Source organism: Capsella rubella, unplaced genomic scaffold (assembly GCF_000375325.1).
Source record: "Capsella rubella cultivar Monte Gargano unplaced genomic scaffold, Caprub1_0 scaffold_8, whole genome shotgun sequence".
NCBI lineage: Eukaryota > Viridiplantae > Streptophyta > Magnoliopsida > Brassicales > Brassicaceae > Capsella > Capsella rubella.
In genome coordinates, this window is record NW_006238916.1 from 12,652,831 (window position 1) to 12,666,475 (window position 13,645).

General features: G+C 32.4%; 2 protein-coding genes across 2 annotated transcripts; one reads left to right on the forward strand and one right to left on the reverse strand.

Moving 5' to 3' along the window:
* Positions 1–657: 657 nt before the first annotated feature.
* Positions 658–2,287, forward strand: LOC17875320 (transcription factor RAX3). Its single transcript, XM_006281491.2, has 3 exons — positions 658–951; positions 1,077–1,206; positions 1,318–2,287. The coding sequence occupies exons 1-3, from the start codon at positions 816–818 to the stop codon at positions 2,177–2,179; spliced, it is 1,128 nt and encodes a 375-aa protein (XP_006281553.1). The 5' UTR covers positions 658–815; the 3' UTR covers positions 2,180–2,287.
* Positions 2,288–9,277: 6,990 nt separating this feature from the next.
* LOC17875111 (1-aminocyclopropane-1-carboxylate synthase 5) lies at positions 9,278–10,883 on the reverse strand. The gene is made up of 3 exons (XM_006280350.2): positions 10,605–10,883; positions 10,345–10,505; positions 9,278–10,250 (listed from the first exon to the last, which is right to left on the reverse strand). Exons 1-3 carry the CDS (start codon positions 10,881–10,883, stop codon positions 9,278–9,280), a joined length of 1,413 nt encoding a protein of 470 aa, XP_006280412.1.
* Between the last annotated feature and the right edge of the window lie 2,762 nt (positions 10,884–13,645).

The following is a 13,645-nucleotide window of genomic DNA, read 5'->3' on the forward strand; positions in this document are numbered from 1 at the left end:
TTCAACATATTATATAGGCTATAAACCCTATAAAAATATATTATAAATTGCCGAGTCTAATATGTCTGTTTTACAATATAAATTTAGTTATGTCATTGTATTGCTTATTTCAAGTTAAGAACTTGTTTAGATTCATTAAATTATTACTTTTTAAATATATCATCCATAACCATATAATTAAATAAAGATTAGAGGCAAGAAAAATGAATCGGAAAAGAGTGATTAGGAAGAGAGTAATATATCGTCAAAGGATGGCGGGCGCGCGGTTATATATGAAAGCACTAAAACTTATGAGTTTTATGATTTATGGAAAATATAATAAAACTTGTTGTCAAAACAAAACTATAAAGATATAATTGTGTCGAATTATTAATGAAATTGAACCCCTAGATTCTAAAAGAGGACCAAGGACAAATGAGAAAAAACATTAGTCTCCCCCTTCTCTGTCACATTTCTTAACTCTACTAATATTTTTTTTATGATCCAATTTTTCCAATTCCATAAAGTCACTTTTTGTAACATTTTTATTTTAATGCTCTACTTTTTGACATCTTCCATCACATGAAGGACTATCTCCTCCAGCTATTATATACTCTCTCTCTCTCCTTTAATTTTTTCTCCATTCACATATAATTTTTCAGCTTTACACACATTTCCGTGTATGTATATATAAACCTCACACACACGCACCATCCATCATACACCATCCTCTTCCTTCCTTCTCTTTGTCATCAACACAATTGAGAAAGATAGCGAGAGAGATTGACAAGAGAAAGAGAGATAAAATAAGAACAAGAGCAAGAGTACTTAAGAAGATGGGAAGAGCACCGTGTTGTGATAAGGCCAACGTGAAGAAAGGGCCTTGGTCTCCTGAGGAAGACGCCAAACTCAAAGATTACATCGAGAATAGTGGCACAGGAGGCAACTGGATCGCTTTGCCTCAAAAGATTGGTATGTACTTTTTTAAAAAAAATCTCTTTTGATTTATAATTCTTACTGAGCCAATTTCCAAATATGTGAGACAGTCGTCTATATATGTACGTGTGTTGATATTTATATATATATTCACGGTATAGGTTTAAGGAGATGTGGGAAGAGTTGCAGGCTAAGGTGGCTCAACTATTTGAGACCAAACATCAAGCATGGTGGCTTCTCCGAGGAAGAAGACAACATCATTTGTAATCTCTATGTTACTATTGGTAGCAGGTACTTATACATATATCATATGCATGGATATGGATATGAATTATTATTTGACACACTTAATTAGTCTTGACTTAGAGACTCACTATATCTCTTTTGCTTGATATTAATTAGGTGGTCTATAATTGCTGCTCAATTGCCGGGAAGAACGGACAACGATATCAAGAACTACTGGAACACGAGGCTGAAGAAGAAGCTTCTTAACAAACAAAGGAAAGAGTTTCAAGAAGCCCGAATGAAGCAAGAGATGGTGATGATGAAAAGACAACAACAAGGACAAGGTCAAAGTAATGGTAGCACCGATCTTTATCTTAACAACATGTTCGGGTCACCACCATGGCCATTGCTACCACAGCTTCCTCCTCCTCCTCATCATCAAATACCCCTTGTGATGATGGAACCATCAAGCTGCAACTACTACCAAACGACACCGTCTTGTAACCTAGAACAAAAACCATTGATCACACTCAAGAACATGGTCAAGATTGAAGAAGAACCAGAAAGGACAAGCCCTGATCATCATCATCAACATCAAGATTCTATGACAAACCCTTTTGATTTCTCCTTCTCTCAGCTTTTGTTAGATCCTAATTACTACTTGGGATCAGGAGGGGGAGGAGAAGGAGATTTTTCGATCATGAGCAGCAGCACAAACTCACCATTACCAAACACAAGTGGTGATCACCATCAAAATCAACAGCAAGAGATTCTTCAATGGTTTGGGAGCAGTAATTTTCAGACAGAAGCAATCAACGATATGTTCTTGAGCAACAACAACAACAACATGGCGAATCTTGAGACCAACGAGAACACAAAAGTTTATGGAGACTCCTTAGTAGCTGAAGTCGGAGCAGCTAATTTGGCCGGAGGAACGACGAGTACATCGGCGGATCAAAGTACAATAAGTTGGGAGGATATAACATCTCTTGTTAATTCCGAAGATGCAAGTTACTTCAATGGGCCAAATCATGTGTGACATTTTATTTATATTTACTTATATATATAAAAGAGGGTTTTTTTCCAATTTTGTATAAATTTGTGTCTTAGTGGTAGAAATATATGGATTAAGATTAATATTCATGCATGAACTTGTTTCTTTTAGTTTCAACGTATTAACCTTTCTTCGAACATTTTTTTGAGTTTTCCTTTATTGCTTTATAAATGTGAAAGAGATTCTACCTTTTAGCTTCTTCTTTTTTTTTCCCTAATTAATTAGGTCTGAATTTATACTACTATATTTTATAACTTTTGCTAATTACATCTGACACATGAAAAGAAGGAAACAACTATGAATCTGAATACGAGAGCCTTAAAAGAGGATTGTCTTTTAAACGCACAAACATCGATCACCAATTACATTATAGGAACTAAACAATTCTTCGATTTCTTAATTATATAAATAAAGTTTTTCTATTTTAATGTTAAGACTATTATTTATCTTATAGCATACATTAAGAAATATATAGTTATTTCCGAAAAATATTAAACAGTAATTGTTAGGTGCCCATAGTAATGGAGAATCCAAGGATGATTTTCTTCCCTGTTTCGTATTCAACTCTACTTGAGTCTTCTATATGTATATGTATATTCATGAATTATTATTATGATACATATTTCATTTCACAACAGTGAAATATTTCTGACAGTCAAATTTTGCCAAACTAAGAAATAGGTAATCAACATTTTTTTGTTTGTCTTTTTCTTTTATACATATATTAACTCTTGACTGAGATAATATAGAACTTTAATCTATTCAATAACCACTCTTTGATTATTAGGCTTACAGTTATTCAATAATTTTGTAAATGTACAGATATGTCTATCTGTAAATGTATATGTACGTATGTACGTAAGCGAAGGTTATATATTTGTAGTTTATCTTTATCATATAAAGTTGTATTTGTAGTTGAATTAACATATAAATAAGTATGAATTGTCGACCAACAGAAAAGAATTATTAAACTAATTTTAAAAGAATGGTGTAATAAGGACACGTATATGGTCGGATCTATATGGCTTCGTCTGATCAGAGATACTCCGACAAACACTCGAATACACATATATGTGTGTGTATGCACAACTATATATAATGTTACTTGTCATTTAATTAATGTAAAGACTAGCTACTACTGCACTTGGATCTCTCCGGTTTGCAATGCACAATGTCGCTGGAAACCATTAATTTTTTAAAAATAATAAAAATTGAGATATTGTGAAATGGTTCCTAGCTCTTGTATAGATTGTTGTTGTTAATCAATGATGATAAATAAATAAATGAAACAAGAAAAAGGAAGAGTTCTCTTACCAATTCAACAAAGGTGTACGTCTAGCTTCGAAATTCTCTCTAGTCAGTTTGGGAATTTGAAGATCACAGAATCAAAATGATGTCACTCAAAATTCTCCTTTTTCCTGTTTGAGTTTGGCACATATCTTTGCCCATTCAAACCTCTAAATAAAATCATTTCATTTCTACCAATTTTGTTTGGTGATGGAAGAAAAAAAAACATGCATCATTTGTTTTCCTTTACCAAATTTAAACAAAAACATCTTAAAAACTATCACTTCTTTGAAAATATATCATTCTTTGTTTGATTAATTTTTATGTAGATACTGACGATGCATGAACCTAGAATCCAAAGATTGAGTTCCGGTTCCTATCGTTCCGATCAAAGCCATATAATCCTTTGGAGAAAATGCAACCGCCTCAGGCCAATCTCATTGAACACATTAACACCATCTTCAAGAATGGTCAAAGTTTTCGTAGATGAATATAGATTTTTGGTTTCGAACCCTACCCACCCAATTATAATCTTTGCATGGTTTGGAAAAGTTACAGTTCTCTATCTTTTCTTTCCTTTTTTTGTACTTGTTGTTTTGTTCTTCAGATATTTTTCAAAATAATATACGCCTATATCTCACGTAAATCAACATTAGTTAGGTTCAAAAAACAAATTAATTATACGTTTAGAGACGACGAAACATTCGTATTCTACATTGACTTTAAAAAAAGCTACATAGTATATAATTAGACGGGTTTATCAACTCCACTCAAAGAAAGACAATTTGTACTCTTAATCGGCGAGGTGTAAATTTCAATAGTTCACATGATCTAACATATGTCCGGCACTATCATGGTGTTCACATTATATTAATATGTATTACGCAAATAGTATACATTTTGTATACATTTTAGATATGCCCAATTGTATGTTCTTAAAAAGAAATACTGTTTATATATATTTCATACAAAAAAAAAATTATTTATATATATAGATATTGTTTTTGTTCGGCAAACTACAATTACAAAAATTGATGAAATTATGCACCATCGACAAAAGTTTCTTTTGATATGACAACTCGTTAACCAAACAATATCTAACAGTCCACTACATTTATAGGATTTTTATCTAGAAAATGACGTTGTAATTATGGTTTTGTAACCGTGCTTGGTACTATACGTAAATATATAATGATTAAGAATAAGAATGTTTTTGTTAGTCTCAGTTTTGTACATACATACGCTTACGGACAATAAAATAATGTGTGTGATTTTCAAAAAAATAATTGTCTGAAAGACAAGTCATTTTGTATGTTCCAAACATTCTCTACAAACAGAAAAACGACAAATCTTAAGGAATTATCCTCCTCTAATTAACATAGTATGAATTAAATCCACAATTATGGATAAAAGAGAATTATTAATTAAAAAAATCGTAATCTAGGGAGGAAAATTAGGAGATTCTAGAGATAGTGATGATGAAGATTATGTATGTAAGCACTTGCATAAGTGGATGGCGGGACGTGTCTTGACCATGTACTTGGATGCTATACTTAGCGTAGCCGTAAATATATAACTTTTTATAGTTTCTATTAAAGCATTTCTCATCTACCTACCAAAATGCACCATCACATATGTATACCAGTAAAACGTTACAAGTGATATATGGATAATATTTGATAAAAACTTACTACACGATCCCGTATTTTTTCCGATGATCTAAATAAAAATATGAAAAGCTTTACGTAGTCATAAATCTTCAGTAATTTCCACATTGGTGGAATAGTTATGCTTAACTGAAAATAAATGAATTATTCATATTTTCAATAATTTTCTTCAGAAACCAATTGTTTATTTAGGTCTTTCTTGGGTCAAAGTAAAGCAAAATATTGTATATGAAAAGAAGGAATAAGTATAGTCGAGAAGAAATCAAGGAACAAAACGATATATATGAATGAGAGAGACTATATGCATGCGAATATTAATAATAATACGAATTGATCATTAACTTATGATTAAATAGTTTAATGCATATAAGATTAATGGTACATTCTGTCAAACCTCTAGACGATAAGTAAAACAACACCATATAAGACCTTGATTAGCCTCGCGACAATTCGCCTCGCGACGACATTTTTTTTAGTATTAATTAATGATATAATTTCTTTGTTTAACCATTTTAAATTGGACCATTGTCAAAAAGGAGCCAACGTACTTAATTATTATATACTAAAAGATCATATAATGCAGCTGATGCTGACACTCACTAACACGTTAATATTATTAACCCTGATTTTTATATATATAATAATAATAGTTATCTTTTCAACTTTGTGTTTCTGTTTTCTGTCCGTTTAAAAAGTTAGGAAATTTGTTTTTATTTACATAAAATATTGGAAAATGTTTGATTGTGGAAATGGGAGTAATGTCGCGTCCGTCTGATTTTTTTTGTATATGTTTTTCACTTTTTTTATTTTATTATTTTATAATATTGTTTCCATTACGTATATCGGTATATGAGATTTGGCGAGTTCTTGTTATCTGCTTATGGAGAAAAGATATGGGAAAATGTTAAAATATCTTTTTTTTTTTTTTTTCAACTTTGAAATTTTTTAAGATAAAATATTGTTTCACTGATTATTTTGTATTACTATATACATGTCTATATCCATATCCCTAAACATCCCAAAAACAAAATAAAACGACTGATTCAATATACAAAAGACTTGCAAGGCCCGTTAAAGCCCATTTGTATTAATATATGGTAATGGTACATTATAAGGTTCCTGTAATTTATGTCTCGTGTGGGCCCATAAAAGCCCATTTGTTACGACTTCGAAGGAATCAGATAATTAAGCATTGTATTGTATGCCATTAAATTACTTAAGTTGAAAGGCAGGAAGAGCCGACTAAATTTACTATCTTCGAAATAACAATTAGCCAAAGTCAAATAATAAAAAGAGAGATTAATTAGGGTAAACGATGTTCGTAAAGATGGGAAGAAGAGGATGAACATTGATAAACTCCATCTGCAATTAACAAATCGACTTTATATTATATATAATTCATGACGGTGCATCTAAGCCAAAGAAACAAATCTTTGTGTGATTTGATACTTGTTTCTTACGTAACAAATGTGCGATGAATCTTCTTAATCGTGCACATATTAAGTGGATGTGTATATACGAAGTACATTATTAATTTAAGTTCTATAGCGTAATTATATATAGTAAATTTGAGAATATATATGTTCTTATATTTAATTATAGCTAAAATGACTTCTCGATTCATAAGCTATGCATCAAGTACGAGAAAGCTAACGTGACCCACATGGTATATTAGAGCTTATAATATAGTAGGAAATTGCAATTCGGATTATTTTTTTTTTTTTTTCCATATTAATATGTTATATATATGTATGCATCAAGAATGTATATTGTAAGTAGCAATGCCATGCGTAGATGACCCCTCATGCACACATGAAGAACATCAAATGGGTCCTCGCATATAGTTGTATGTAATTTAAAATCCAAATGAATTTGTCCAATGGTCGAATCCAAAGATGGAGAAAAACACCAAATATTACAGTTCATTTTTTGTTATGCATATACATTTGATCACTATGTATATTTATGTGTGTGTGTGTATGTGTATGTATAAGATGTGTTATATGTTTTTTGTATCATGACATGTGCAGTTTATATGGCCTTACTCGTGAAGCCCACGTGATTGAAAGCTTGGTTCAAAACTTGTCATGCATGTTACATACCCATATCTACTTTACAATATATACGTTGATGAAGATAAGTGTACACAGTCTATATATATATACTGTATGATTTACCCATGGCAACATATTTCTTTTTTTATTTTTGGCAAGGAAACTAAAAGTTTACTATAATACCAAACACCGTGGAGTCGTGGACTAACATCTATCAAATTATACAATTTCGGAATTTAACAAAATACAATATAGTATATAGAAAAAATATATATTTATATGTAAGTACAGTATGTAGTTAAGTTGACGTACCAATTTTATTTCATGTGATATCACATTATCATCCATGTCGCTTAAAATATTTGCGACTAAACTATAAAACCATGATCATCGATGAAGAAATTTGTCTGGTACAACGACTTCATAATCTCAGTTTGTATAGTTATGGTCGGTCATATGCAATTAAGACTTTCAAGTACAATACTTAATCAGTATAACTCATACCGGATTCTCAAATCCAACCAAATTCTCAATCTTTTAATCATAGTCTTATTTGTCAAAGTACGTACTACATACATATTAAGTTTTGCAAAACGATTTTTAATTAAGTTAATTCAGACAGATTGTTTGGGCACTCAACTACCAAATTAATGCTGTTCACATGTAAGGATCATTTGCCGTTACGGCCGGTATAGCCGCGTATCATGCTAAAAACTATAATATAAAGTTCGGTTACTAAATTTTTGTATTATATATATCGTAGTACCAACAAAGCTCATGGCACTTTTAAAAAAATTTCCTAACTTATTTTGTATTCTATTTGCAGTATAATAAATAGGCTTAGCATAATTACCTTTGACCGGTATCTTATACTATAATGATTAGCCTGTGATATGACACTTTATCCTCTACTTTATCCCTCGGCAAATAATTACACTTATAACGCCTTTTCTCCTTCAAATGATTGGAGCTTTTTGTAATTCACAAGATTATTGATTTCGATGATTGGAATTTGTGATGTATGAATGTCTCTAATCATTATAATCATTGGGACAAAGTACTATTAATCAACCATGGCTCTCATCGATTTTCAGATTTTTCACTTTTTTCATAAGTTACCATTTTATTTAGAGGGTATGTTTTGGTTTAGAAGAGAGGTTATCTTGGTTGTAAAACTTGTAATTTAGTTCAAGAAAACAAGACGTGACGACTGACGTGGACATTCTGATCCAATGCAGCGTACGTAGTCAAATGCATAAACTTCAAAACCTCACTGCCGTAGGAGTCTCTATATAAGCTACTTTTCTCCCTTTAATAATTATCAAAGTTTCATTCAACGATTTAGATAATTAGGCTTCAACGAACATCTTGGACAAAGAGAACATGCAGTCTCTATTGATTCACCTAAGTGTCATAACTTTTGACTTTCCCAATTTGCTTATTCCTAATTGACCATTTTCCGTCAATACCATGCATATAAATGATCTAATACTGTAGTTTATTTTACATTACATTAAGCCTCCTTGTCTTATGCCTTAACTAACGTCCCTAACCAACGCTAACGATCATTATAGACTGCTAGTCAAAGGAGAATTATCACAACAAACTTAAGAACTATACCACATGAAATCTAAAAGTTGAAGAAATCCATATATATAATGAAATTAACCAAAGATATTATATATATATATATATATATATATATATATATATATTGAAAAGAGTGAAATACATATTTTTATGTGTACAATACATGCAAACTTCCACTAAAATTACACCGGGATATATATTTATAGATATATATAGCCACTGCAAATCCACATTCGGACTGAGTGCATTTTAAAAACATATAACAACACTTATAGTAACAATTTTACACCCGAAAAATTGCATAAAAACTCACCCAAACACAAATGAAAATTATTACATATATAATGATATGATTATAGATATCTTGGAAAATGAAAAATACTTTCCCAAAATATAAAAAAATGAAGGAAATAAAGAAGAAGAAAAAACCGTGAAGTTTGGTTTTTTTTTTGTTCGCCGTCTCAAACTTAGGGAGATGAATAAGCTCATCGTTCATCAGGTACACGATCGGTCCATGAAACCCGGAAAACCCAGTTAGAGACTGTCTTCTTCCTCAAACTTTTGAGCCTTTCATGGCTGCTTCTTGAAATCATTCGTCCACAGTCTGTGGACTCTACGAAAGTTTTGAGCCTCTTCAAGGCCAAATCGAGTGCCTCCTCGCTCAGATTAGCGAAACAAACCCTAAACCAACCAGGCTCGGTGCAGTGACACGACGAACCAGGCGAGATGTTTAGCTTCACGTTGTAAACAATCTTTTTCCAGAGGTCGAGCTCTGCTTCGAATGTGTTTGTGTCCAAGAGATGTCTCATGTCGACCCAACAGAACAAACCGGCGTTGCTTCTCAAGGTAGTAATCCCCGCAGACTCAAGACCAGACACGAGACGTCTCTGTCTGGACTTGAGGCGTTTCTGGTTCTCTTCGAGGTATTGGCTTGTGAACTTCTTGTCAGAGAGCAATGCAGAGAGAAGGTACTGTGTCTGAGAAGAAACAAGACCGAAACTTGACATTTTTGTAGCTGCTGAAACGATCATTTCGTCGTTGGAGTAGATCGCTCCCACGCGGAAACCAGGAAGTCCCAAATCTTTGGAAAGGCTGTAAACGACGTGGACTCGTTTTGAGACCTCGGTGTTTTCGAGTTTCTTGTCTTTCAAGACATCCATTACACTTATGAACTGTTCAAACCCGAACATGGTGCCTGAGTAGATCTCGTCGCTGATGAGATGAATGTTTTTGGAAGTGATGAAGTCAACGAGAAGGTTGAGTTCACGTCTGGTCAATGCAGTGCCAAGTGGGTTAGATGGATTCGTGACAAGAACTCCTTTGACTTTGAGATCAAGTTTCTGGGCTTGTTGGTAAGCTTGGTTCAGAGCTGTTTCCGTGATTTGGAAGCCATTAGAGCTCGAGCAGTGAATGGGTACTATCTCAGCTCCGGTTCTCCATTTAAGATCTCTATCAAATCTGTAATCATTAAAAGCCTAAACGTAAGCGTATGTATTTAATGTGTTTAATTGGTATCCAAGTAAAGTAGGATATGGTCAGAATTGTAGTTTACCCTGGATAGTAAGGAGTAGGCAAGAGGAAAGCATCGCCAGGCTCTGCAAGACAAAACATGAGAGTCTCGTTCGCTGAGGTTGAACCAGCAGCTAAAACAATCTTTTTCGGGTCGAAGGTGACTCGGTTTCCTCTTATCTCCTCCATAAACTCAGCCATAGCCTATATATAAATAAAAAAGAACAGAGAAAATATTCATCAGTATTGAGAAATAATTCAGTACTTGTGTTACACGTTAGGTTCTCATAAAAAGAAGCTTACTTTTTTGAATTCAGGCATGCCATGATAGTCCTGAAAGAGAGCAAGCTCTCTGAAAATGGATTGACCGTTCCTCTTGAGACTAGCTGCGTCTGGGTTCTTAGCCAACCATGACTCGATCAAATCGAAACATAGCTGGTTTTCAGCTAGACCCATCTGGATCATCCCAGTAGGGTTCGTGATCTCATCGTAAGGATTCTTCTCGTACTCTTCCCATCCCAAGAAGTAGGATGAGTCTTGTCCATGACCATTGCTTGTCACTTTTGTCGAAAGCTGTTTCATTTTCTGATTTTAAGTCAAGAAAATATTATTATGGTCGTATAGAAAAGATTGATGTGGGAAGAGAGAGAGAGAGAGAGAGAGAGGTCTTGAGTTAGGGTTTTAAGTTGGTGAAGAGTGAGATGTGGTTGGAGAAGTAATGGGTCTGTTGGGATGTATATATAGATAATAATCTTACGACATTTGATCCCAAAAATTTGACAACAGAATCAGAAACTAGAGAGACTTTTTTGACCGTCCAGACATGACCAATCCATAGTTCTTAGTAAATTATATTCGCCAAGACATGTGAGACAACTTCTTTTCCGTTTTATTTTAATGCTATCGCTAATAATTAATCAGCTATTATTTGATTAAAAAAATAATTAATATATTGTACTAGTTCTTGTTTCTATTTGAAAATAAGAATGATCCATTATTGAGTTTCTATGTGTTATTGCATTCACACATTACACATACATACATCTAACATCTTAGTATTGGATACTTTATAAAAAAAAAAAAATCTAATTCTGTTTACGAAAAAAAAAATCCAATTCTATATACATCCATAACACCTTGAGCTTCTTTCCTCGGTTTCTTTGTTTGTTTTCTAGGATATAGACAAGTTAAATTATATATATTTTACTAATTGATCGGAATGAGAAAGGAAAATTTAATGATGATTAACTAAAATAATATGGTATTTAGTTAGTAAAATGATTAGTCTTTACGCGTTTCAGCACCGCCGGACCGTCCTTATTATGACCATAGTTTTTTTTTTTTCTCTTTTGACGACAGTTATGACCATCCTTTAGGGACCAAACATATCAATTAAAACCAGTAAACTGAATTGTCGCAAATACTGTTTTAACTAAAAGCATAAATAATGATGGTTATAAACATTCTAATACTAGTATTTCACTCACGAAGTCAGTTTAAAAACTCACACTCTATGGAGTTGGGTAGTTAACTCATAGATTCAAGCGTTTGTCCAATATCAATGCTTTGTATTTTATTTTTTCCTTTGACGTTGAAATGCTTCATAATTACTTGGTAAAACTCACTTTCTTTATAATATGAGTATTTTATGAAATTTTTAATCAGCAGATTCTGTAATAAAGTGTCAACACGTTGACTTATATAACAATATGAATATAAAAAATAAATAGGGTGGTAAACGTAAAATTGAAAAACAAGGAAATGACATACTACAAGAAAAGGTGAAGAGAGACAAGTGGAGGGGGTGGGATCAAATGTTGTGATACCATTACCGACATCAAATCGCCTTAAGAGGCACATTACATTAAGATGATCCTGTATACGTATGCGTATACGTATGTATAGATTTATACAATGAAAAACACATTGGTTTATACGGGAGAGGATGGTAAGTCAAATAGGGCCATTTATGCTCCCTAAACTCTAGTAGTCCCAAGTGTCTTGGTCCGGCATTATTTGTTTATTTGCTTCCTCTATTCATTGACAGCAACTTATTTCTTTGGTGGGTTCATTTTCATGCAAGTATTTTTTTTTTTTTTAACTGATCAGGATGTTTTCAGTTTTGTAATTGACAGATTGATCGAGCCAGATATTAATTATTGCATATATGATATAGTTATTTTGGTTGGTCATGAGATTTGAGTTTTTTTAATTATGTATATTCGAATCATCTATCTATAAGCATCATCAGTAGGACGCGCAAATATTTCTTGAAACATGGGATTTATAAATAAAAATTCCTTAAAGAAATTAATGAAAAAATGATTTGAAATAAGTGATTCATTGATTTGGACCTATAACGATTAATATATCAACTTAGTAATTTTTAATACATCAAATTGAGTTATATTAACTTAAGAAAATCAAGTGGACGATATCAAAGCCAATGTTGGTAGCCGTTGGTTATATAAACTTATGCCCCCAGATTCGTAGGCGACGTTGTGTGATTTAAGTTTGACTCCAACTATTAACTAACTTAACTGGAATATTCTTTTGTTAGGTATTGTTTCTCTGAAAAAAATATATAGGTTTCACGTCAGGAAATCGTTATTATTTCACTTATATGATTTTATATAGTAGTGTGGTTTGTTTAATAGACCCACTTTCGAATTTTTCTTTTGATAAATAATGAGACGTTGCGATTTTGTTTTTCTGATTTTAGAAAGCTCAAATTGATTTGATTGGTGCGATAAAAATGGGTCATCGTATAACAACTCATAATAATTGATGAAATGCAATACGACTCATTGAAAATGGCATGTGATATACATAGAAGAAGATGATGGAAGCCATATATTTCGGTATTGATGATCATCTTATTCTTGATTATGCTCTCTGAAACAACCAAAAAGATATCATATCAACTCATAAGATGCAATCATCCAATATATCATATCATACAGCTTTTTTAGATTCGATATTTTGAAAAGAATCAATCCAAGCTAGCTAGAACACCATATGAATATTAATTTTAATGCATATATAACACATAGTTGTTATCTATTTCCTTATTTTTGTATATATGGCATTAGAAACAAACAACAAATAAACAATAGTACTTTGTGAAAGTTATATATGGAGAACATTTTATGTATATATAACCTATGTATTTTGTAATGAAAAAAAAAATGAAAAAGAAAAAAAGAGAGGAGGTAGAGACGTGAGGGGAAGCACATGGAGATGCAGTAGAAATAGGGTTAACGAATGCATGTGAAAAGTATAGGTTTATTAAGACCCTACCCACCCCCAAGTCCCTACACATCATCATCAACAACATTTTGTGA

What these genes read in the sequence shown, in the direction of transcription:
- LOC17875320 (XM_006281491.2), top strand. Translation starts at nt 816, where the DNA reads ATGGGAAGAGCACCGTGTTGTGATAAGGCCAACGTGAAGAAAGGGCCT. An exon ending in CGCTTTGCCTCAAAAGATTG is followed by an intron (nt 952 to 1,076) that starts GTATGTACTTTT and finishes TTCACGGTATAG; the next exon opens with GTTTAAGGAGATGTGGGAAG. An exon ending in TATGTTACTATTGGTAGCAG is followed by an intron (nt 1,207 to 1,317) that starts GTACTTATACAT and finishes GATATTAATTAG; the next exon opens with GTGGTCTATAATTGCTGCTC.
- LOC17875111 (XM_006280350.2), bottom strand. Translation starts at nt 10,883, where the DNA reads ATGAAACAGCTTTCGACAAAAGTGACAAGCAATGGTCATGGACAAGAC. An exon ending in GCATGCCTGAATTCAAAAAA is followed by an intron (nt 10,506 to 10,604) that starts GTAAGCTTCTTT and finishes ATTTATATATAG; the next exon opens with GCTATGGCTGAGTTTATGGA. An exon ending in CCTACTCCTTACTATCCAGG is followed by an intron (nt 10,251 to 10,344) that starts GTAAACTACAAT and finishes TAATGATTACAG; the next exon opens with ATTTGATAGAGATCTTAAAT.